We start from the raw sequence: 25,547 nt of genomic DNA, 5'->3' as shown, positions 1-25,547 counted from the left end.
ATTTTTTATGGAACTATTCAAAAACTTATTAACATTCACAGATGCTGAAGAAAGACAATAGCTACACATACAAGACTGCTTTCTACAAACACAATATTTCAAAAGTACATGAAACATTTCAAAAAGTGTACTGCCATATTTACAATGTTTTCATTTAGTATTGCAGAGCAATACTGACACAAAAATATACATGTTAAAAACATGGTGGGACAAAACAAAACATAGGTGAAATAGCTAACATTTACAAATTACCAATAACACATTAAGTTTAGTTTCTGCAAGAAAATTTTTAAATGCAAGAACTAGAATTCAGTATCTTTAAAAATATGCTGCTGTAAAACCACATGTGCACAAATAACACTAAAAATATTTACAGTCTGTAAGTGTGTGTGTGTGTGTGTGTGTGTGTGTGTGTGTGTGTGTGTTTTATTGGACATTCCATATAGCTTAGTCACTAGATTGTGGGCAAACAGCACTGAAAGCAACAATCCTCAAATTAATGCAGTTTCTGTAATCAAACAAATGCACAGAACCAAGTAATGAATGAATTTAAGATTGGATCATTTAGAAATAACAATGATTTGTGAAATTTCACATTTAAAATTCATTTGCAGTTACAGATACTGTTAAAGCACCACCATAAATGCATTGAAATATCTTTTTAACTAGCTTGTTTAAAACCAGAAAACTTCTCTAGCAATGGTAATTTCTTAAGTGCAGAATAGATCAAACACGGGGGCTAAAATGTCTAAGACATATTATTTTCAGAAAGAAATTAATGTAATACAGTGGTCCAACATGTAAACAGAAAATTCAGTTTAGTACTAAAGAAAACACAACATCCAGGCAAAAACTATATTTCATGAAATTTTAAAATCCAGCTCAATTACGGGTTCCAGTATATTGAGTGGGTACCTATGATTTTTATGAAGATTAGTGTCCATGAATTAAAGCTTTTGAAAAGTAATTAAGATTATAATGGAAAAACTTTTTGTCAGCAAGGATGTCTGTCACTGAGGATGTCTGCCATTACAAATGATTTTTAGGGGCCAGAACTCAGTTCAACGTGACCAGTTGAAAATAATAATGTACACAACTGACAATAGACCACACGCTACTTTTCTGAATGATGAATTTAAGAGCTGAGCAGACAAACAAATAAAATCATTTTACCATGTTCAAAGACTGTGTAAACTGATTTGCACGACCTAAAGAAGAAGAAAAAGTATGTACCATTAATGTCAAAATAACTTCATGAACATAACATCCCATGTGTGTATCTTTTGCTGTAACACAAACTGACTGCACACGTCAATACTGAAGTCACATCTGAGCCCTTGACATTCTATTATACAGTCAACTGTTTCATTATTTTATGCTACAGCAGCAGACAAAACAGCATCTTCACTTTGTGTCCTTACAGTTGCGAAACACATGAAGTGAGGCACGAGGAACAAATACTTTACTGAACCACAGTATACATCATCCACACATCGAACTAATTTCACAATGTTTAACAATGAGTTAAGTTCTTTCACATTCGTACAAATATAGAAAGCTCTATTTAATCACTTTATATTATGAGATAGCAATGATTCTGAGTAATCATTCCTTACATAATATATATTACTATCAATAAGAATTACTTTTATAGAGTTCAGAACGCAAAACAGTGCTGGTTGCTCACAATCCAGTGTTTCAGTAGTCCATTAACAGCAGCTACAGCATGAAAATATGTGGTAATTTCTTTGTACAGGAGTGGTAGGACACCACACAAAGCTCATAATTTCCTTTTATATGTGCACAGGACGTGTACTCACCACTTTGTTGTCAGCTGCAGTGCGCCTCTCTTCCTCACTTAATTCGACTGATGTTGACAACTCTAGCTTGTCCATTAGTTCTGACAATTTTCGGGCTTTTCGCATTTCATTCTGCTCTATTATAGTACATAAATGTTCAGTCAGAAGTTCTTTGCGTTCTAGCTTACTGAAGAGATGCATCTTAGCATCTAGAAACTCCTTTTCAGCTCTATTGTAACGTTTTCTGCATAAAACAAAATATGTAACAAGTAACTTTTTGTGTGTTATCTGTGAGCACTAAGGTAGATTTGTTTAGAAACTACTACCAATAAGTACAAAATATAAGTAACTGGAGCAGAAAGAAATTTATCATAAAAGATAATATAAACAGTGGCATGGCCTACATCAAAGTTGCAGACATATATTCATACATTTAAGTAGAACGAGTAAAATTTCACAGTATCCTACGAGAAATAATAATATAAGCTGGCGTGTGAAAGGAAAAATTCGAAGAGACTCAAAGGAGAAGATGCTGACAGAACCAAAAATATTAATACACAAGAGCAGAAAATCCTACAAATCACACTTTCATATGACATTACCAAAGCACAGACATGCATCATGACAACATACACTTATGCAACAAAATAAATTTCAATGCATATCAGAAAGAGAATAGCCCTTTCTATCCAAGAAAGAAAAATCTTCTGAAAATGTACTGTTATTTCTAATTATCAGTCAGCTACGTATGTATTGATTAATAAAAAGATGGTGGTATTTTTTCCACTTCAGCTGTGTTTATTTTACTGATTCATGCCTGGTTTTCGCCTTTTAGGCCATTTTAAGTGATTTTCTCAGTAAAAAAGAATACACTACATTACCTCCACAAATAGAAACAGGATGATATGAAGAAACTTATCCAAAAGATATTTTTTTTAAAAGAAGTTTCCGCCTCTTGAATGTTAATCATTCATTTATTTTGCAACTACGATTTCAGATTTTTCGCCATTCTCAAGGACATGTTGAAATGGTAAGATATGTCTGATCTGTACGTGACATGTCACTGTCAAAAAAATATATATATATAAAGATGATGCGACTTACCAAATGAAAGTGCTGGCACGTCGATAGACACACAAACAAACATACACACAAAATTATATATATATATATATATATATATATATATATATATATATATCAAACCCACCAACAAGCAACAGTACCTCCATTATGACAGCTGCCACCCATTCCACATCAAACGGTCCCTTCCCTACAGCCTAGGTCTTCGTGGCAAACTGAAAACAGCTTTCGCATCCCGCAACTACCCTCCCGACCTGGTACAGAAGCAAATAACCAGAGCCACTTCCTCATCCCCTCAAACCCAGAATCCCCCACAGAAGAACCACAAAAGTGCCCCACTTGTGTCAGGATACTTTCCGGGACTGGACCAGACTCTGAATGTGGCTCTCCAGCAGGGATATGACTTCCTCAAATCCTGCCCTGAAATGAGATCCATCCTTCATGAAATCCTCCCCACTCCACCAAGAGTGTCTTTCCGCCGTCCACCTAACCTTCGTAACCTGTTAGTTCATCTCTATGAAATCCCCAAACCACCTTCCCTACCCTCTGGCTCCTATCCTTGTAACCGCCCCCGGTGTAAAACCCGTCCCATGCACCCTCCCACCACCACCTACTCCAGTCCTGTAACCCGGAAGGTGTACACGATCAAAGGCAGAGCCACATGTGAAAGCACCCACGTGATTTACCAACTGACCTGCCTACACTGTGAGCATTCTATGTGGGAATGACCAGCAACAAACTGTCCATTCACATGAATGGACACAGGCAGACAGTGTTTGTTGGTAATGAGGATCACCCTGTGGCTAAACATGCCTTGGTGCACGGCCAGCACATCTTGGCACAGTGTTACACCGTCCGGGTTATCTGGATACTTCCCACCAACACCAACCTATCCGAACTCCGGAGATGGGAACTTGCTCTTCAATATATACTCTTCCCGTTACCCACCAGGCCTCAATCTCCGCTAATTTCAAGTTGCCGCCACTCATACCTCACCTGTCATTCAACATCATCTTTGCCTCTGCACTTCCGCCTCGACTGACATCTCTGCCCAAACTCTTTGTCTTTAAATATGTCTGCTTGTGTCTGCATATGTGTGGATGGATATGTGTGTGTGTGTGCGCGAGTGTATACCCGTCCTTTTTTCCCCCTAAGGTAAGTCTTTCCACTCCCGGGATTGGAATGACTCCTTACCCTCTCCCTTAAAACCCACTTCCTTTCGTCTTTCCCTTTCCTTCCCTCTTTCCTGATGAGGCAACAGTTCGTTGCGAAAGGTTGAATTTTGTGTGTATGTATGTGTCTGTTTGTGTTTCTATCGACCTGCCCGCGCTTTCGTATGGTAAGTCACATCATCTTTGTTTTAAAATATATAAATATATTTTTCCCGCGTGGAATGTTTCCCTCTATATATATATATCTTATACACCAGTTGTATTACAGGATACAAGTACATATCAAAGATACATACTATGGCTGACATATATTCCTGTGAGGTCACAGGAATATATTAGCTGTTAACTGTATGTTAAGGTTTCTCATTGTGCACAATGTCAGCCGTACTATGTATCTTTGATATGTACTCGTATCCTGTAATACAACTGGTCTACATAAGACCAGAAATACACTTTTTTGACAATGACATGTCATAGTGAGGTCAAACATATTTTACCATTTCAACATGCACTTGAGAATGGCTACAAAGCCAAAAATCATGATCGTAAAATAAATGAACTACTGTTGTTGTGGTCTTCAGTCCTGAGACTGGTTTGATACAGCTCTCCATGCTACTCTATCCTGTGCAAGCTTCTTCATCTCCCAGTACCTATTGCAACCTACATCCTTTTGAATCTGCTTAGTGTATTCATCTCTTGGTCTCCCTCTACGATTTTTACCCTCCATGCTGCCCTCCAATACTAAATTGGTAATCCCTTGATGCCTCAGAACATGTCCTACCAACCGATCCCTTCTTCTAGTCAAGTTGTGCCACAAACTCCTCTTCTCCCCAATCCTATTCAATACCTCCTCATTAGTTATGTGATCTACCCATCTAATCTTCAGCATTCTTCTGTAGCACCACATTTCAAAAGCTTCTATTCTCTTCTTGTCCAAACTATTTATTGTCCATGTTTCACTTCCATGCATGGCTACACTCCATACAAATACTTTCAGAAATGACTTCCAGACACTTAAATCTATATTCGATGTTAACAAATTTCTCTTCTTCAGAAACGCCTTCCTCGCCATTGCTAGTCTACATTTTATATCCTCTCTACTTCGACCATCATCAGTTATTTTGCTCCCCAAATAGCAAAACTCCTTTACTACTTTAAGTGTCTCATTTCCTAATCTAATTCCTTCAGCATCACCCGACTTAATTCGACTACATTCCATTATCCTCGTTTTGCTTTTGTTGATGTTCATCTTATATCCTCCTTTCAAGACACTATCCATTCCGTTCAACTGCTCTTCCAAGTCCTTTGCTGTCTCTAACGGAATTACAATGTCATCGGCAAACCTCAAATTTTTTATTACTGCTCCATGGATTTTAATACCTACTCCGAATTTTTCTTTTGTTTCCTTCACTGCTTGCTCAATATAAAGATTGAATAACATCGGGGAAAAGCTACAACCCTGTCTCACTCCCTTCCCAACCACTGCTTCCCTTTCATGTCCCTCGACTCTTATAACTGCCACCTGGTTTCTGTACTATTAACAGTCAAATGGAGGAAATTTATTTCAAGAAACTCCATATACAAGGGTTGACTGAAAAGTAATACCTCCACCTTCATAGGTGTGTAGGCAACAGGAGTCGGGTGGAGTAGAGATGGATGGTAACTTCAATTGTCTTGCATATGCAGATGACATAGTTCTACTAAGTGAATCAAAGCACGAGTTGAAAGAAATGTACCAGAAAATGGACAATTATGCACAGAAAATGGACAATTATGCACAGAAAATGGACAATTATGCACAGAAGGTAGGGCTCAAAGTGAATCAAGACAAAACAGACTTCATGCAGTTCAGATGTAAATCTAATAATCATGGGAGCCTGAAATGCTGTAGCTGGTGCAGAAATGGAAGACAGAATTGGGGTACAATATGTGCTCGGTAAGAAGAATGAGAGAAGAGAAAGACTAATTGAGTTCTGAAATAAATTTCAGATCGTAATAACAAGTACACTATTCAACAATCACAAGAGGAGGAGATGTATTTGGAAGAGGCCTAGAGAGACAAGAAGATTATAGTTACATATCATCATCATCAGACAGAGATTCTGGAATCAGATAACAGATTGCTCTACGTACTCAGGAGCACATATTGACTCGAATCACTATTTAATAATGATGAAGCACAAACAGATGTTTAAAAGAATTTGTTACAAGAGTCAATGAGCAAGGAAGTGGGATATTGAAGTACTAAAGAATGATGAAGTACCTTTGAAATTTTCTAAGGCTGTACGTGCTGCAATAAAAAATACTACAATAGGCAATTCAGCTGAAGAGGAATGGACACCTCTAAAATACGTATTCACAGCATTTGGACTGACAAATGTAGGTAACTGCAAAGATGCCTTGGGTAACAGAAGCAACAAAAGAAGGAAGTACACAAATCTTCAGGAAAAGACAGGAGTACAGCAAGACTTAGGAATAGAAAAAAATAGGAAGTGCACGGAAGTAAGGATAAAATAGCAGCAGGAAAAATGTGAATATATTGAAAAAGACATGTTCTTCAGAAGGGCTGATTCAGCGTACAGAAACGTCAGAGCAGCATTCAGTGAAACTTATAGTAAGGACGCTAACATTAAGAGTGCACACGGAATTCCATTGTTAAATGGAAAGGAAAGAGCAGACAGGTGGAGAGAGTACAATGCAGGCCTCTACAAGGGAGAGGAATTGTCTGATGGTGTGACAGAAGTGGAAATGGGTTTTGATATGGAAGGGGATCCAGCATTAAGAGTCCAAGTTTAGCAGAGCTTTGGAAGACTTGCAATCAAATAAAACACAACACTTAGATAATATTCCTGTGGAGTTTCTAAAATGATTCGGTGGTGGGGGGTAGAATGGCAACAAGACAACTATTCAAGATGGTTTCTAAAATATATACATCCAGACATACTGTCAAGACTTTTAGAAAAACATCCTGAAAACAGCAAGGGCACATAAGAGCGAGAACTACCGCACAATCAGCTTATCACCTCATGCAGCCATGCAGCAGACAAAAATGGCATACAGAAGAATGGAAGAGAAAACTAAGGATCTGTCAGACGACAACCACTTCGGCTTTACAAAACATAAAGACACTAGGGAGGCAGCTCTCTTGTTACGCTTGATAATGGAAGCATGACTTAAGAAAATTCAAGACACGGTCATAGGATTTGCTGACCTTGAAAATATTTTAAGAAGTAAAATAGTGCAATATGTTTTAAATTCTCAGAAAAATAGGTGGAAGCTGGGAAACAGACGTTTATGAACGAGAACCAAAAGGGGAATGTAAGACTGAAACACAAAGAATGAAGTGCTTTGATTGCAATGGGTTTAAGGCAGGCATGTAGCCCTTCGACCCTACAGTTCAATCTATACATCGAAGATGCAATGACAGGAAAAAAAAAAAAAAAATCAAGAGTGGAATAAAAATTCAGGATGAAGAGTTGTCAATGATAAGGTTCACTGATGATATTGCTATCCTCAGTGAAAGTGAAGAAGAATTACAGGATATGTTTAATGGAGTGAACATTACAATTAGTACAGAATATGGACTAACAAGAAAAAGTCTCCAATGGTGGGACTGACTTTTTGAAACTATCTGTACGGTGATGTAGGTTAAGGTCCCAGGTATCACACCCTGCAGCATTTTCGAATAACCAATGAAAGAAAATGTAATTTAGTGTGATGCTCTACAGTTTCAAAAATTGTTAGTTCTGTAGATTGGTTGCGTGGCATAATGGTTAGCAAAGTCCTCACATGCCAAATGTAGTGAATTCGAATCCTGTCATGTGCTTTCAAATTTTTCATCTTTAAATCTTTATCGAAATGACTTTTATAGTTATTTTTATTCAATTCACTGGTTTAACTGTAATTTTTTTTATTTCTATTCCTTTGTCACATCATTTTAATCATGGTATTACCTTTCTAAATTGCTCTCATGTTTTCTTCCTATCTTTCTTTTTCCAGTTGGAATCTTTGTGCATGCGAATTTAATTATTCTTACTTGTATATAATAATATTTACACCTTCAAAAATTCTGATCATCAGTTAAAAAACAAAAGATGAAATAGTCTATTTATATTGACCACTGATAATCTGATAACAACTGTTTGATATTGAATATGGATGTCTTGAACACACAAACAGACAGGAACATACCAATATGTATAAAAATGACTCTCAGTGAGTAATAAAACAATGTAGCACCTTTCACACATTTGCACTATAAAGCTGCATGGAGGGGTATCTATAGTGCCTGTGATGTTGATGGCAAGGTAGATGAATTGATGGGTACTCTACAGTAATGTTATGCTATAGCATTTCCAATCAGGTTCACATCTACGTAACAATGCAAAAATCTAGTATGAAATTATTATCTTTAAAAATACAAATTTCTTGACAAAAATTAAAAAATAAATAAAAAATTACATAGTTGCTTCCATAGAACAGCTACCACCATCACACCTTGGCTAAAGATAGAGCAGAAAACCCGAAAACATTCTGGTCCTATGTAAAATCACTAACTGAGTATAAGGCTACCATCATCACTCATCGACCAGTCTGGTTTGGCAGTACAAGATAGCAAAAGAAAGGCCGAAGTTTTATAATCTAGGTTTCAGAAAACGTTCATGCAGGAGAATCATACAAGTGTACCGTCGTTTGACCATCGCACAGAGTATGGATGACATAATAATAACCATCCCTGGCATAGAGAAACGACTGAAAGAGTTGAAAACAAATAAGTTGCCATGTCCGGATGGAATCCCAGTTCTGTTTTACAAAGAGTACTCTACATCACTGGCCTGTAATTTGCATTTATCACTAATCTCTCAACCAGTGCTAAGTGCCAAGCAACTTGAAAAAATTGCAGGTGACTCCTGTATATAAGAAGGGTAAAAGAATGGACCTGCAAAATTACAGACCAATATCCGTTACATCAGTTTGATGCAGAATTCTAGAGTATATTCTGAGTCCGCGAACTATGGATGAAGGGCAACAGGCAGTATCCATATTTCTAGATGTCTGGAAAGCATTCGAAACAGTACCTCACTGTAGAATGTTAATGAAGATACATGCATACGGAACAGTCTCCCAGATATATGACTGGCTTGACTTCTTAAGTAATAAAACCCAGGATGTAGTCCTCAACAGCTCATTGGAGACAGGGGTAACATCAGGAGGGCCACAGGGAAGTGTGATATGACTCTTGCTATTATATATAACATAAATGGCCTGGCAGACAGAGTGGACAGCAATCTGTGGTTTTTCACTGATGATGCTGTGGTGTACAGGAAGGTGTTGAAGATAAGTGACTGTAGATTGATACAAAATGACCTAGGCAAAATTTCTAGTTGAATGTGATGAATGGCAGTAGGCTCTTAGTGTAAAAAAATGTAAGTTAATGTGAATGAGTGGGGAAAACAAACCCATCATGTTCAGATACAGCATTACTAGTGTTCTGCTTGACACAGTAACATCATTAAAATATCTGGGCATAATGTTGCAAAGCGATATGAAATGGAACAAGGAAGTGAGGATTGTGGTTGGGAAGGCGAATGGTCAACTTTGGTTTACTGGCAGAATTTTAGAACAGTGTAGTTCATCAGTGAAGTAGGCCAAAGTCAGGATGCTTCTGAGATCCATTCTTGATTACTGCTTGAGTGTTTGGGATTTGCACCAGGACAGATTGAAGGAAGACATCACAGCAATTCAGAGGCGAGCTGGTATAATTGTTACTGGTAGGTTTGATGAACATGCAAGTGTTTTGGATATGCTGTGGGAGGTCAAGTGGGAATCCCTGGAGGGAAGAAGACATTAATTTTGAATGACACTACTGAGAAAATTTAGAGAACTGGCATATGAAACTGACTACAGAATGATCTTACTGCCGACAACAAACATTCCACATATGGACCACGAAGATAAGATATGAGAAATTAGGGCTCATACAGAGGCATTTAGGCAGTTGTTTTTCCCTCACTCTGCCTGCAAGTGGAATTAAGAATAGAAACAACTAGTTGTACAGGGTACCCTCCACCACGCACCGTCCGTATGACGACTTGTGGAGTATGTATGTAGATGTAGATACAGCAGGTCAACAAACAATAAGTTGTTTTATGACTACTTGAGACTATATAAAAATATCTCGATAAGATAATTCACATTGTTGAGAAACTGTACAATGAGCAATTTATAATCAACTCAAGGAATAGTCCAAAGCCATGTGGGCAGTTATCAATGACAGACTGACAAGTTACATGAGTAAATACAATCGCTTTAACAAAGTCCAGTTTAGATTTGGAAACAGAAGTACAATATAGGCCACTGCAGAATTCACAAAAGTGATGCTTGAAACTCTTGATAGGGATGACTGAATTACAGGCTTTTTCTTGGACATTTTCATGACTTCTGGTACTGCTGACCATAAAATACTATTGAGGAAGCTAGAAGCACTGGCTTAAGAGGTAGAGCAAATGACTGCTTTCAGTCTTACATGGAAAACAGGGTGCAAAAGGTGGAGATTGTTCACAGAACTGCTGCTGATAATTTTTTAGTAAAACAATTGTCAGACAAGAAATATACAAACATAGGTGTTTCTCAGGGTAGTGTATTACATCCAATTCTGTTCTTAACATATATCAATGACTTTCCCGACAGTGTAAGACATGGGGAAGTAGTTCTCTTTGCTGATGACAACAACATCGTGGTCGCTGATGTAACATCGGAACCTCTATTGAAGCAAGCACATGCAACCATCAAGGATATTTACAATTGGGCAGTATGTAATAAATTTACGTTGAACATAATGAAAATGGACAGTATGCATATCAGCATAAAGAGAAGAAGCAACTCTATAGATTGTATAGCAAATATGAACTTTTTAGGGATGAACACTGATTGTCAGCTAACATGGAGTGAACATACAAAGATACTGGCAAAAAGAATGTCATCAGCATGCTATGCCCTTATGGTGTTTCACTAGTTTGTAAAAGCCAATGTCTTCTGGTGATACACACTTAATTCTTGGCTGCGGATTCTTTGCTCGGGATCGAAGGCACAGAAGATGGACACAGTTTTTAAACTGCAGGAAAGTCCCAAAGCAAAATAACTGATAGCAGTAGTCAGGTCCAATGTAAAGAGCTATTTGAAAAACTGAGTATCCTTACAGCACCTGGTGAGTACATATACCAAGCTGTGGTGCAAATCAGCGAAACTATTACTAAATAATGCACTAATAGTTCTTCACATAATATTGGAACAAGAGCCAGTTTAGATACATTTAGCCTGGGAAAAACAAACAAAAAACTCAAAATGAATTTTAAATCAGGGGATAAAATTGTACAATAATTTGCCAAAAGAACTGAAAAAGATTACTAAAACACATTTGTTTGAAAAGGTAGCTGAAATATTCTTCACTAGTAATGCATATTACACTTTTAAAGATTGCTTAGTGGATTTGAGAGTAGTGGATAGTAATGTAAGAGGATAACTACAGCACTTTGTCACTTTTCAGAAAATGATTATGGTTGAGTATTAGACTTGGGCCTACTGACTGGCATTTCATTATCTTGACAAATTCTATATCATTGTGAGATGATCCTCAGATGAATAAAGGCCAATAAATAAATACAAAGATAAATGAAAACAGTTGGTAAGAAAAGCAAATGTCACTCAATAACATACATTGAGTATGATGATAATATTATCACTGACACTAGAGAAATATCTAATAAGCACTTCATACAGCCCAAACCAAACTCACGTTGACATAGTTTTGATGGCGTACCCGATTACTTACACAGACAAATCTAACATATGTCTTACAACCCCATCAGACTTAATAAACTACTCCTTGATGTTGGGGCAATTCCTTGAAATTTTCAGGACAGCATAAGCAGTTCTTTTCTTTATAAAAGGTGACAAGAGTGAAGTTAATAACTGAAGACCTATCTAGATCCTGTCAAGCAGATCCAAGGTTCTTCAGGAAGCAGTAAACGAAAATGTTATCAAGTTTCTTGAAAGCAACTGTTTATTCAGCTCTCATCAGCTATGCCTTTGACAAGGGAGATCAATAAATGTGGGCCTATATTCATTTCTCTATTAAGTTGATAGTGCACTCATTGACAGAAAGCACAGTATTCCTCAATGCCATACAGTCCTCTGATTTTGTCAACCATGCATTACTTACAGGGGAACTGATAAAATGTGGAATTAAGGGAGCATGCAATGACTGGTTTAGGTCATTTCTCTCAGATGGAGCACAAAGAATTATAATCACCTCAAAAGTGTAGCAGGATACAGTCAAAAGAGCAGGTCATGAGACAATGCATTCCTCACTATTCCACACTTGGTCCACTTTGGTTTATTACACGTATCAATGATCTGTCCCAAAACATTCAGAAAGGTCTACCAGTAATGTTTACTGATGACATCAATACATGGTATTCAGATCACTGAGCTCAAAGTTGGTAAATTGGTTAAAAACAAACTGTTACTGAGTAAAAACATATCTGTGTGTATAAATTTTCACCCATCACATATAGTCTCATTAAGGATATATGTCAGATCTGAAAAATGTGCTTATAAGCCAAGATGTAACCACTAAATTCCTTTGGGTGTGGATAGATGGCACTTTACACTCTGGCATAAATAAAAAAGAAAATAGACTAAGTAGTTTTGCTATACATAAAAGGACCTAAATAGTTGGGATAGAAACTCTAAAATGTGCATACTCTGCACCTGCACATTCAGTGCTCATGTATTGCATTCCATTTTGGGTTGTCTCACATAGAGAGAGAGAGATAGATATATTTACTATGCAGAAGAGAACAGTCAAGTTAATGAGGCAGTGCCTCTCTCATTTGCCACTAACATCTATTTCTAGAGCCCAATATCCTGCCAGCACCCTCTATTTATATTCACGAGTTCGTGTATTATCCATGAAAATTCACACATCTTTACAAAAAAGACACACATTAAACACCATCATACCTGTCATTCCAACTACATAATCACTCAACGGCTAAGTAAAGGACACAGCATTGTTTGGTACATGGAAGTTGTCCCATACAACAAGCTACCCAAACGCTTAAAGCTGGATACAGTATTATTCAAATCAAAAGTAAAAATGTTACTTCACAAGAATTACTGTCTAAAATAAGTGAGCTGAATATTTTATTAAGTACAAGGTCTGTTTAAAAAATTCCAGAACACTTGTAATTTCACGCCAACGGTGAGTTGGAGTGACATGTGGTTGGCAACCCTCCACACGCACTTGTCTAATGTGGAACTATTGGAAGTTTCACTGTTGTATGTCTGTTAGATATTATTCAGTGCTGTATTGAGTAGAATGTTATGTCACACAGATTGCGAATTTTGAGATGGCAGAGTTAGAGGAGCAATGTGTCTGCATTAAATTTTGCGTGAAACTCAAGAAAACCATTACAGACACACACCACCAAACGATGCAGGAAGCGTACGATGATGAGTGCTTCAGCCGTACTCGGTATTATCAATGGTTCACTTGGTTTAAAAATAGCCAGACGCAAGTTACAGACGACACTTTTTCAGAACACCCTTTGACTTCTACTGATGATGCAAACATCAGGAATATCAACGAAATTCATGCCACAGGGCAAACTGTTAATTGATGGCACTATCGAGATATGTTGCAATGCCTGCAAGAAAATGTGAGAAGGAAACGGCCTGAAATATGGAAAGACAATTAATTCATGGCTCTTGTATCACAACAATGCACCCACACATTCATCCCTGTTGGACAAAAAATGAAATCACTGTGCTGCCTCATCCTTCGTACTCTCCAGACCTGACACCAGCGGACTTTTTTTTTTATTATTATTATTATTTCCAAAGTTGAAAACTCTGTTGAAAGGCTGAGGGTTTGCAAAAATAGATGAGATAAAAGAAAATTCGCAGACAATGTTTTGTGCGATCCAGCAAGACTGCTTCCAGAAGTGGAAATGGTGTAGGGAGCAGTGTAATTGTGGAGGAGAGTATTTCGAAGGAGACCATGAACAATAAGCAAAAGGTAAGCACAAAAAAATTTTGTCAACAAAGTTCCAGAATTTTTTGAACATACCTCGTACCAGAGGTTTATAGCTGATTTAGTTCATTCTATAGATGTAACTATTATTTTTTTACCATGAGTCTAAACTAAACAAATTAAATGTTCTCTTAGTATGTGTTTTGTTGTTACGAGTTTAAAATAACCAAGTTAAATGTTTCCTTAACATTTTAGCTCATTTATTTTATTACACAGATGTCACTCTTGCTTTCTCTTATTACAAGTTGTAGAGTTGTCTCATATTCATGCGTAACAAAATGCAACATAATTTCTGGGCTCAATAAAAATCAGATCATATGAGGTTCTGAAGAAAAGCATTTATGATAGGGGCAATGACAGATTAAAAGACATTCACCAAAAACTGTATACACGATTACAGCTGCATAAAGATTTGCAAATTTGTAGAAACAGTTCATATTTTGAAGGTAGCAGAAACAGCAAGGACAGAAAAACCTATTAAAAAGTGATAAAAGGTTGGAAAGGTCAAACCTTTTCCCTTTTTTTATACTTCACATATTTAAAAACAGAACTTCCATTCACAATCAACCATTTCACAACCTTAATTTCTTTCATCATAATCAATGTTTTTGAAAAGCCTACAACAGTGTCATTCATGTTCAAGATATGAAACACTGCATTACTTCTGTAATTTTTCATCCACAGAACAATGTGTTTTGAAAATTTAGTCTCACTGTCAAGAGCAAATACTTAACAAACATTACATGTAATTTTTGCAAGCATGTAGTCATTTTTTTGAGGTTACATAGCAATCCGAAAACAGGACAAAACAAATCATGGAAGCTTTTTACAGAATAACATTAGAAATAGTATTCTTGTCTGTCTATTTACAGGTTCTGTGCCTTCTCTACTACAAGGGTACCACACACATACAAATCACCACGACACTGTTTGTTTTTGAAATCAAAAGATGTTACAAAACTATTATGACAGTACAGTTTCTCAGAGAGCGTGGATGCAGTCAGAGATGTTACATTTCCCGTGGATTACATTAGTTACATAATGTTTCTCACTTACACATTTATTTTATCTATACTGACTATTACCAACTTTTAAATTACTGATTATGCCTTATATTCTGTTTTGTTGAAAATTTTGGGTAGAGAGTCTGAAGAAATGAACGTATTTATGGAATTTACCGTAGTTGTTACATATTGGAGAAAAAGATGAAAAAATTAAATGATTCACTATCTAGATTACCATTGATAATTTTTTCCTCTTTGCTTCTTGTGATGCTTTTTCGGCCATAGCTGATGGGTTACTGCAGCTGACGGCCATGCAGAGGATCCAAGTTTGATTCCCTGTACTGCCATGGAATTTTCCTTGTTGGGAGAATTGGTACAGGGTGCACTGAGCCTTGTGAGGCCAAACAAGGAGCAACTCAAGCAATTAGTAGTGGTTTCAAGGTCAAGAAACCTGACAACAACAGGGAGCGTGGTGAGCTTCCCTCCATACCGCATCCAATGACGCCATTGGCAGTTGCATGACACAGCAGTTGGTCAGGCACAATTGGCCATCTAGGGCCAGAATGCAGAACTTTACCTTTACCTTTTTCATGATGTACAAAAATTTCCAGTTCTCCATTAAATCCACTGCATGTGATTTCTGACATTTCTGATTGGGTGGCCAGCATTTTTGGGGTGTGCCACTATTGATGATTTTGTGAACTGGTTAAATGTGTGTAACAGTTGAGATGTTCAGTGTGTCAAGTATAAAAGTTCCTCCCAGTCTATGTCCTATGTAATAGCTTGAGCAAGTTTTAGATGTGATTTGGTATATTCCTGAGTTGATAATTTACCTTTTCTATTGTTTCACTAATTTCTGTTAATTTTTTTTTATCCATCATTGAGCTAGAGAAGTCATAAACCACTACAGTTTCCTTAAGGGTGTCTAATTCCTACCCTGTGTCGTTTTTGTTCAATGGAACTCCCCCCCCCCCAGTAGACCTGGAAATTGTGCCCGTTGTTGTGATTTTCTATGCTTGAATCTAGGAAATCATACTGTCATAATCTCTCTATAATATATTTTGAGTTCAGAAACAAACAATGTCAGATGTAAAAAAAAAAAAAAAATCCCAAGATTTATTTTTTCCAGTTTTCCAACTGCAGTATGATCTCAAAAAGATGATTACAATGTAAGAGAGTTGGGAAAACACACATACAAACATCATACATAATACTTATGTAAATATCTGCACTTGACAATAAGAATAAATGTTCAAAACATATTGTGCTACACTTGGAAAAAATATGTAACTTGAAAGGTGTTTCATTATTTGAATCATTTTATAATCAATGCCAACTAAAGCCTTCTCCATGCAGTACAGTTTTCCACGATGCACCTACACGTTTTTTAACGCAGACTGTCTACTTTCCATCAGACTGCCACCCACATTTTTTTTTTCTATTGTATTATTTATAAACATAAATTAACATTAACGAAACAGTTTTACCCACTGTGCTTCCATGAATTCAAGGCTCACTTCTTCAATTTGGTTCCTGAGAATAGCAACATCATTGCTCAGCAACATATCCAGCTTCTGAAGTTCATCTTGAATCTGCTGTAATCTCCGTGCTTCTTCATGAGTTTGCTTCTTCCTTAATTTTTTAATAAGAGGAAAAGAGAAATACAGTTATTCTTCTGTCATCAATTACAAAGAAATCATGTGAGATTTGAAAAATAAGAAGTATGAAAAATTTGCAATAGTTGCAGAACTGAGCAAAGTATGAAAATGGAATTTTTCATGGTGAAACGGATGCTTTTTGAAGGTACACAACAGAGTTGGCCAAGCCATAACAGCTTTCCTGTCCAGTCCTGTCCCCGTTACAAAGAAGGAGCGCCAAATATTAATTTAATAACTGGAATCACAGATTTAAGTTGCTCCGAAAATTCCGAGTTCACTCATAGTAACTGCAGACCTAATTCATAATTAAATAAAAATCATTTTATGTTATAAGATCAATTTCTTCCAGCCAACAGATGCCACTGTTGGCTTGCTTACTTGGAGGACCATCAATTGGTGGGGCAAAATAATTTTCACATTCACCATTTAATTAATTTAGGAAGTATCCAACACAGGAAAAATCCGTAAAGTTTAGGGTCCTTACATCCGAATCTAAGTTGCAGCCAAACCATCGAAGAGGGATAATACCTCCAGCATTCAGAGAATAGGTGCCAACTTGTGCACAAGAGGTCGCACCACCCCATTGGCCGGAGGCAGCAGTCATTCCACCTTCACCCCCATCATGTTGCCTACACGAACCTTTCCGTTATCTGTGGATGCACATTACAGTGTGACACCCATGTTCACTAAAGCATGGAGACGATGCCCTGTAAGCCCATTCAGTTACAGATCATGGACATCTTTACATTGCAGATAGTAATCATTGCCACTGCTTTTTTTCCCCATTACCTTGGGAGCAGCCTTGTGTGAAGGTGGTCCAGTTTGACTAGCACATTTCATGACAGGATGCTTGCAGCACCTACATTGGTTTCTACAATATAATCACAACATTTGCAGTGCGAGCATCCGGCATCATAATTCCACCAAGAGTAACGCAGTAAGCAATGTCATAACAGCTTCTTCTTTGTGATTGTGTTTCCAAACTCATGGCTAACATCTTCCCTTTTCCTGGTTTATCTCAGTTAAGCAATTCTCACTCTCTCTCTAGGGTCTGTGAAACACAGCAAGTTGGAGCCTCTCCATCTGCTTTTATTATACTCCTGTCACTAACTATTTTCTTCTTTTATATTTCAACAGCATGTGACTAAACATGCTAAACATATACGCAATGTCACTGCAGTGCTGTAAGTGCAATATATCTCACTGATTTATTATTCAAGTGGTCATCTTTAGCCTATTGATTATATTGAGATAATCTGTTTTGTTTTAAACCATGTTCATCAAAATTAATGTGTAACTGAAATTACTAAAACAGCATCTAATGGAGATAGTTGTGTGAGCTAATAATTAGTTTTGACGGGATTGACAGTACTTAGCAGAAAGTCCTGAATCCTGTTTTTTTTCCCCCAGTAACTATCTTTGTGCATCCAAAAAACTAATTGACTTGGCAGATAATTATAAGTAAGTTCAGACATATTCAAATTTTTTTTTCTTGAACGAATCAACTTGTTAAATTCTCAGTATCCACATTCTACTTTTGCTGCTTAATTTTCCTGAACTGTGTGACACCCTTCAGTACGCAGTTATGTCATTAATTAAGAATCTATATACATAAACACAATGTTTAACATTTGTAAATAGATCATTTACAGCAGAGGCATATTAAAGAGTTCTGTTACCTATTCTAAATTCTTACCTCACAATTTTATAAATTATTATGTATCTACTGAAATCATAAGATACTCTTTTGCCTGTCTACAAATACGCTATCCTCCCCAAAAATCTTCAGTCCGCACTGAAATTTTTTATACAGGAAGAAGACAACAAAAGAAATGCACTGTCAAAATTTTAGAAAATAGCTGAAAATTGCCAAATTCGTAGCGCGCCAGGCGATGGTACAAACATACACCCCTAATGGTGCTGTAGCAACTGTGCGTGTGAAACGAGGCGCACACACACAGCCGAGGTCAGCAGTACATTTGTAAACAGGAACCACGACACAACCCAATCGTAATTTGTAAAGGACATTTCAGGTTACCATTAGTTGATAGTTTCTCTGACACTACAGTAGACAGTTACTATTCTCTCGAATTAGCCCCTCAAGTAACATCTATTACAAATTATCAGTTGTTTTTTGCCGTATTGGTAATTATTGCCAATACAGATAAAGCTGAATTAATATTTATTGTGCTTTTGTAAGACTTGCCTGCTAATAGTACCTGTTGTTTTCTTCCCGGTTCACAGTAATGCAGAACCCAATTAACGTTTTCAATTTAGCAATGATGAAATATGAAGAACGTGGTTTCCAGCTGAAATCACCTACTTCTCCTGTGGACGTACGTATGTGTCATTTTTTAGTTGATTTCCTTGACATTCATTCAAATGATATATCAACATTTCATTTGAAATTGTGGACTCATTACCAAAATTGGAAATAACTGTGACGATTCCATGAATTGTGGTATGGACGACGCCAGTTGTGTCAATGACAGTACTGAAGAAAAATACCTTCCAAGCCTTAAAAAAAACACGTACTGCAACAGCTTTTGGCGACAAAGAAAAGGCACGCATTGGTTAAACAATGGAGGGCAGTTACGCAGTGTGCAAAAACGTTTTCATTTCGTAAAATCGGAGCATGAACTGTACATATGGAAGAACGAATTACAAGAAGAAAGAAATATGAGCCAAACGGAAACCCGAAACAATCTGAATGAAAAACTGTTCAAAAGATTTAGAACTGCTGGTAAGAGATCTGAGACTGGACCTCCGAATTGCATCTGACATGAACATTGCTAATTTCCAGGCTTTGTGGACCTGTATAAACAGGTTCAAGAATGGTACAGAATAGGAAGTAGCAAAATTACCAAGTTTACGTCACGTAAATGTGTAGAGCAGCTGCCAGTGATAGACAATGCTATAGAGAAATTCATAGCTGATGTAAAGACCAAACTAGTTACTATCTCCGCAACTGCTGTTTACAACAGCGATCAGTAAGGTTTCGTGAAAGAACTGTGTGCACATTCTACTTTATCATTTCTGGGTGGGGGGAAAAAAAAAGACGGAGTTGGTTGCCCAATCAATGAATGCAATGACAGATTCATATATGACAATGCCAGTGATAAGTATGAGTGGTTTACTGTTTCCACAGTTGTGTATCTGTCTTCAAGAACCGCAAGGCAAATTAGGACCAAAAATAAAAAATGGACAGTTTAGTTGCAAAAAATTTTGTAATTGATGTATCAAAACCTGGAAAAATGGGAAAGAATATTTTTCAACATTTCATTTGAAACGTACTCCTACCAGCTGCAGAAAGTAATTCCTTTCTTTTGTTGGATTCATGGTCTGGACATAATGATGCCCGTTTCTGTTGAGGACGATGCAAAATCTGTAGATCTTATCTGGAGTGCACCTGGAGCTACTAGTACAATTCATCCTCTCGATAATGAATTTTTTCAACATTGGAAAGCATTTTTCAGGAAATTATCAGCCAAAATAATTTCCGATAGCTCTCTCTTATTTCAGGTTCATCAGCGGAACAGTATTCTTAAGCTCCAATCATTTGTGCATTACCAGTTTTCTTTGGCACGCTTTACAAACTTGATCAAGTATTCCTGGTATGCAGAACAACGGCCGGGACCATTTCTGACTCCATCCAAGTTCTGTCTAATTGAAATGTTGTGTGGCTAGGGCCTCCCATCGGGTAGACCAGTCACCTGGTGCAAGTCTTTTTAGTTGACGCCACTTCGGCAACTTGTGTGATGGGGATGAGATGATGATAACGATGATGATAATAATGCAACACCCACTCCCTGAGCAGGGAAAATCTCCAACCCAGTCGGGAATCGAACCCGGGCCCCTTTGCATGGCATTCCGTTGCGCCGACTACTCAGCTATCAATAAAACTATTGGTTACTGCGAAGTGCCTGACTGCATCAATTTTTCCTTTGTCTGGTGTGCCTGGTGCAAGAAAAATGTTTGTTTTTGTCATTCAATAGACACTTCAAATTTTAGTGACAGCTACAGGGAATAAACAAAGAACTGCTTCACTGATAGTCAAGTGTACAGCATTCAAACATCATTATAAGGAATGGCCTACAGGAACTGTTATAAAATGTAGTACTGCAAGACACATTTCATTTCAATAAATTACAAGTCCTCATTGGTGGAAGTCATCTGTGGCATCAAACACTGCCATGATTTTATTTTTTCTGCTAGCCACAATTACATGTGCAAGAATTGAACTGTCGATATGAAGTTATCCAAAAAGTGTTTGTGTAGTTTAAGCCAGGTTTTCACTGGAGCAAACAAGCTAACAAGTACAAGTAAAAGAGAATTTTGTCTGGTTTACCCAATAGGCATCTTGCATGTCTTTCAACTGGACACCACTGCACCTACTTGTGTGTCCCTAACCTTCTCCCATTTCCTAATCAGAAAATGGAGACCTGCAGTTTAATGTGGAATCTGAAACACATGTCTTTTGTGGCCACTCCAACATCTGTGAGAAGTGTATGCTCGGTTAAAAATCATAGTGAAAAAGTTGTGGTTTGAACGGGATTTGATCCCACGCTCTCCGGATCATGAAGTGCACGCTTTTTGCCACTTGACAATTTTTGTTTCAGGGAAAAAAAATAATATGACCATTAGACCTTACACGCATAGTGGAAACGCTAGCTGTGTCATCTCTTGAGGTTATGCTCAACATCGGTAATTAGTGTTCTGTTCATAAATTTCCCCTCAATGGTAATGAGAAGCTAGGGAACAAACAGCAACCGACATACAAGGAAAATTTTGGACCACTGCTAAAGAGAGATGGAGATGCAATTCCATGTAAAGTGCATAATGTCCACACGTCACACTTCCATACAAATTGAGACACTTAAATTCTTCCTTCACTACACCATTTTGCATACTCCGTCAAGAACAGTGCGCTCGCCAAGCAAAATAATCCTCACTGAATAGCAAAGTTTCGCATTGTGGCTCTAACAGGATAGAGTTTTATCCTGTATGACGAATATTAATTCCAAAAACTAATAACACAGCATTCAACTAAAAACTAATAACACAGCATTCATAGGCAATGTTCGCTACCTCATGTTCTCTTCCGTTCCCTCTGGTATAAACAATTCTATCCATACACAAACAAATGCTAGTGAATTTTCTGCAAATACTCATTCGCCACGTGTTTGCTTCCATTTGCTCCATAGTAAACCAGGCGTTAGGTGCCTAAAATTTGTGTCTGTGAACTCTGGATAATTCCACTATGTGGTACTACGTGAGTGATTCGCCAAGTTGCGTGCTAGGCAGGCAGGGCTGTATAAGGGGCTGTTATAAGCTGTTCTTCATACGGAAAAAATGTGTAAGTTCAACATTTTTCACAAAATAGCTGCAGTGCCTCTTAGCAGCTAAAATTTTGGCAGCGGATTTTTTTCATTGTCTTCTTCCTGTGTAACAATTCAGGGTAGGTTTCGAAATGTCTTAATGGACCATTCTGTTGTAAGGCCTCTGCATCATTCAGTTACTGAACAACATTAAGTCATTTATCTCATTTTATTAATGAAATGTATGGAACTCAGTCTGTCAACCAAATTGTTTCAATTAACATCTGTGTGTCCTACAGTATCTTTGTGAGCTTCTTTTGTTGATATGAACAAGAACTAAATTTTATTAGTCTGCATTTTATAGATGTGTTATTGACCTGTGTTGCAATAAATGTGTTTATAATGATTTAAGTAAAGAACTGTACTTACATAAGTACGTTTTTATGAACTGTGAGTAATGGAAGGATGAGGTATATAATGTATTGTCACTGAACTGTCACTGATGTATGGGTTAGTCTGGTTTTTGCGATATATGAATAGAAGAGTTAAGAAGCTGGCACCCACTGATGAAGTCAAGTAAAATTTAATAAATGTATGAACAAGGGAAATTAAAAACAGTGATGCTGTGTCCATTATTGTTTAACAACATTCAGTACCTAAAAACATATTCAGTTTTGAGGGAGGAACTTGTGGTCCTATCGAGAAGAGGAGACTAGAACCAGGTTAGTACCAATACAACTGGATGAATTCTTGTTTAGTTTCCATTCTCTTGATGGATCTTCCATTTCATTACTTGTCCTACAGCAAGGTGTCAGTTTACAAAGTCACTCAGATTTGTGAATGAACTCAATAGAAACTGTGTGGCAGGTCTGCCTCATGTTTGTGCCTTATTTTTTAATATATTTGGAATTAAATTCAATTATTGCTGATCTGCAGTTTTCCCACTGTTCCCTTTTCTTTCATTGCATCATCAACATTCATAACAAAACACCTGTAGTAGGTGACCGTCTGGGGACAAAAGACTAGCAGCCGAGTACAATTTCCTGGCTGACGGGCAAACAGTCATAGATCATACATTCCCCGTTTCTATCCAGCTTTGTATTTAGTTGAGCAAATTAAGTAATGGGAGATGTCACAAAACTTCCATATGCTACCAAGGATTATTTTGATGATGAGGAACATTAGTAGCAATGTTGGTTCTGTTAGATGGTAGTGCATGGAAACAGATGCTCAATGCTGAAAGGCTACAAAGAAATAAGCTGAGTTATCCATCACCTAACTGAATCAGCATCGCTACCAATGTTTCTCCATCACAGACATCAATATAATCTCTGCTATCATATGTTAATTCTATTACATCACCATGACATAATTCAGTTAACTATCAGTTAACTACACTCAAAATGACAACATGTATTATTAGAATGACCAGTAACTCCTGACGATGATGACAGAGGAAGTCTTTGGAAGCTCGGTGCATAAAGCAATCTGATATGGCAAGAAACATTTATCTAGCTGAATGAAGTGCCGTAAATAGTGACTTTAAATATGAACTTAGTGGCAATGGCACTAACACACCAAAATTGCATTTCTTTGAATGCACCTCTCGTGATCCTTCTATTGAGTCTCACAAAAGCATACCAATAATAGCACAACCACTTGCACTTTTCTTGCATTGGTGATCAGTTCAAACTGAGTATTTCAAATCCATCTATGTGAAGATTAATAAAATGACTTAAATCAAAAATTATAGATTAAATACAAATTTTATACCAAACTCTAAACAGATACCAAAGACTAACTTATGTAATGAGCTTGTATTATCAAAACGTAACAGTAAATTTATTGGATAACATATTTCACAAAATAGTTCATTAACTTGACAGATGAAAAAAGTAGAAACACATCAGACAGTTTCGATATGTTAAAAAGATTTTATTTCCTAAATGCTAGAAGTCTTTCAATGCAAGGAAAAAAATGATTTCTTTCCCTTCCAGGAAGAATAAATTCAAATGTGGAGTAGGCCTTTCCTGGGACTCGCCACACAATGTTATGACATCTAATATAAGTAATCCATTTCTATATTAATAGAAACAGCATGACATGCATCAACTACAATTCCACTAATAACTTCGTATTAGAGAGTCCATCATTTCAAGTGACATCATGGCTAGACTATTTTATCGTTTAAACTACCACACCACTGAATATTTGAAAAATTTGCTTTGCATCTACAAAGCTTCACTCTCATTCACTTTCACATGCAAAACTTGTTTCCCATCACCACATAATTTTACTCTTGAGGGTAACCTCAAATCTACTGAATATATTCAAATAGATACCTACATTTTCACTTCCACCGTTCTTTATTGTGCAAAGATCATTATGTCCTTTCGTGATGAATAATTCCTAATATGAAAAATGTAGAAACAAATTAGTATCCATGAATAAACATTACATTCCAAATTTACAGATGGCAGCTAACATTTTATAATTCATCTAAGCATATATCATGCACCCACTTTATCTTGGCCAGTTTTACAGAGGAGTGTTGGGAGAGAAGAAGAAAGCCCCATTCCACACAGAATGCTGCTGGAGAGAGAGAGGGGGAGGGGGGGCAATATTGGGTTAACAGTCCTTACTTTTCATAATGAGTGTGTTTGAAATCAGAAGTCACAGGAAGCTACTGAATATTTAATGTTTTATGACACCTACTGCTGCAATCATATATAGCCAAAATGAAACAGTATCAACAATGAAAACAACAATGCAATTGTACACAGTATTGATTGTTAACGGAAGCTGATATCAACTGGGCACAAATTAATAAAAGGCAAGAGTTCTCAAATGTCTAGCAATGTCTACCGATAAGCAAAAGTGAAACAAGGAGTAAAGTAAAACAATGGGGATGGAACGAAATAGGAGAGATGAAGATGGGGGGGGGGGGGGGGGGGGGAGAGAGAGAGAGAGAGATACGTGACCACAGTATGAACTACCTTGATTTGGCCTGCTCTGTGTGTGAATTTGCCAACCTACAAATACTGATTTTCCTACTCTTACATTCATTTTTACTATCTTATTGCCCACCATGATTGCCCTAATTTGCTATGGAAAGTAATACTGAATCCAAATACAAATTGTGAATGCCCCAATACTCATGGTACATCCAACAATCAAAATACATTCATTGCTTTCATAAATTAATGAGTCACTTCAAGTTGAAAGCAAGTCATTTACAGAGTACAGAGCAAAAAGCTGTCCATAAGTTCCTTAAGGTATGCCATATGCAGCTGAAGTTCCTCATTGGTGATTAGATCCAGTAGATCTACCAAGTGGTGGGGACGTCAACTGTTACATTTCACCTGCATTTCTAAACAGTTCCAGACATTTTCTACTGGATTAAGATCAGGCAATTTA

At 37.1% G+C, this 25,547-nt stretch overlaps 1 protein-coding gene across 1 annotated transcript in view; it reads right to left on the bottom strand.

Moving 5' to 3' along the window:
• The window catches only part of LOC126188151 (RAB6-interacting golgin), a 59,463-nt gene that overhangs the window by 4,618 nt on the left and 29,298 nt on the right, over positions 1-25,547 (bottom strand). Inside the window, exons 4-5 of the mRNA XM_049929658.1 lie at positions 16,646-16,786; positions 1,821-2,043 (exon numbers count right to left, since the gene is read on the bottom strand). Of these exons, the coding sequence (XP_049785615.1) occupies positions 1,821-2,043; positions 16,646-16,786 (364 nt within the window). The remainder of the gene's footprint in view (positions 1-1,820; positions 2,044-16,645; positions 16,787-25,547) is intronic.

Source organism: Schistocerca cancellata, chromosome 1 (genome assembly GCF_023864275.1).
Source record: "Schistocerca cancellata isolate TAMUIC-IGC-003103 chromosome 1, iqSchCanc2.1, whole genome shotgun sequence".
Classification (NCBI taxonomy): domain Eukaryota; kingdom Metazoa; phylum Arthropoda; class Insecta; order Orthoptera; family Acrididae; genus Schistocerca; species Schistocerca cancellata.
This window is presented reverse-complemented; position numbering and strand designations above follow the sequence as displayed.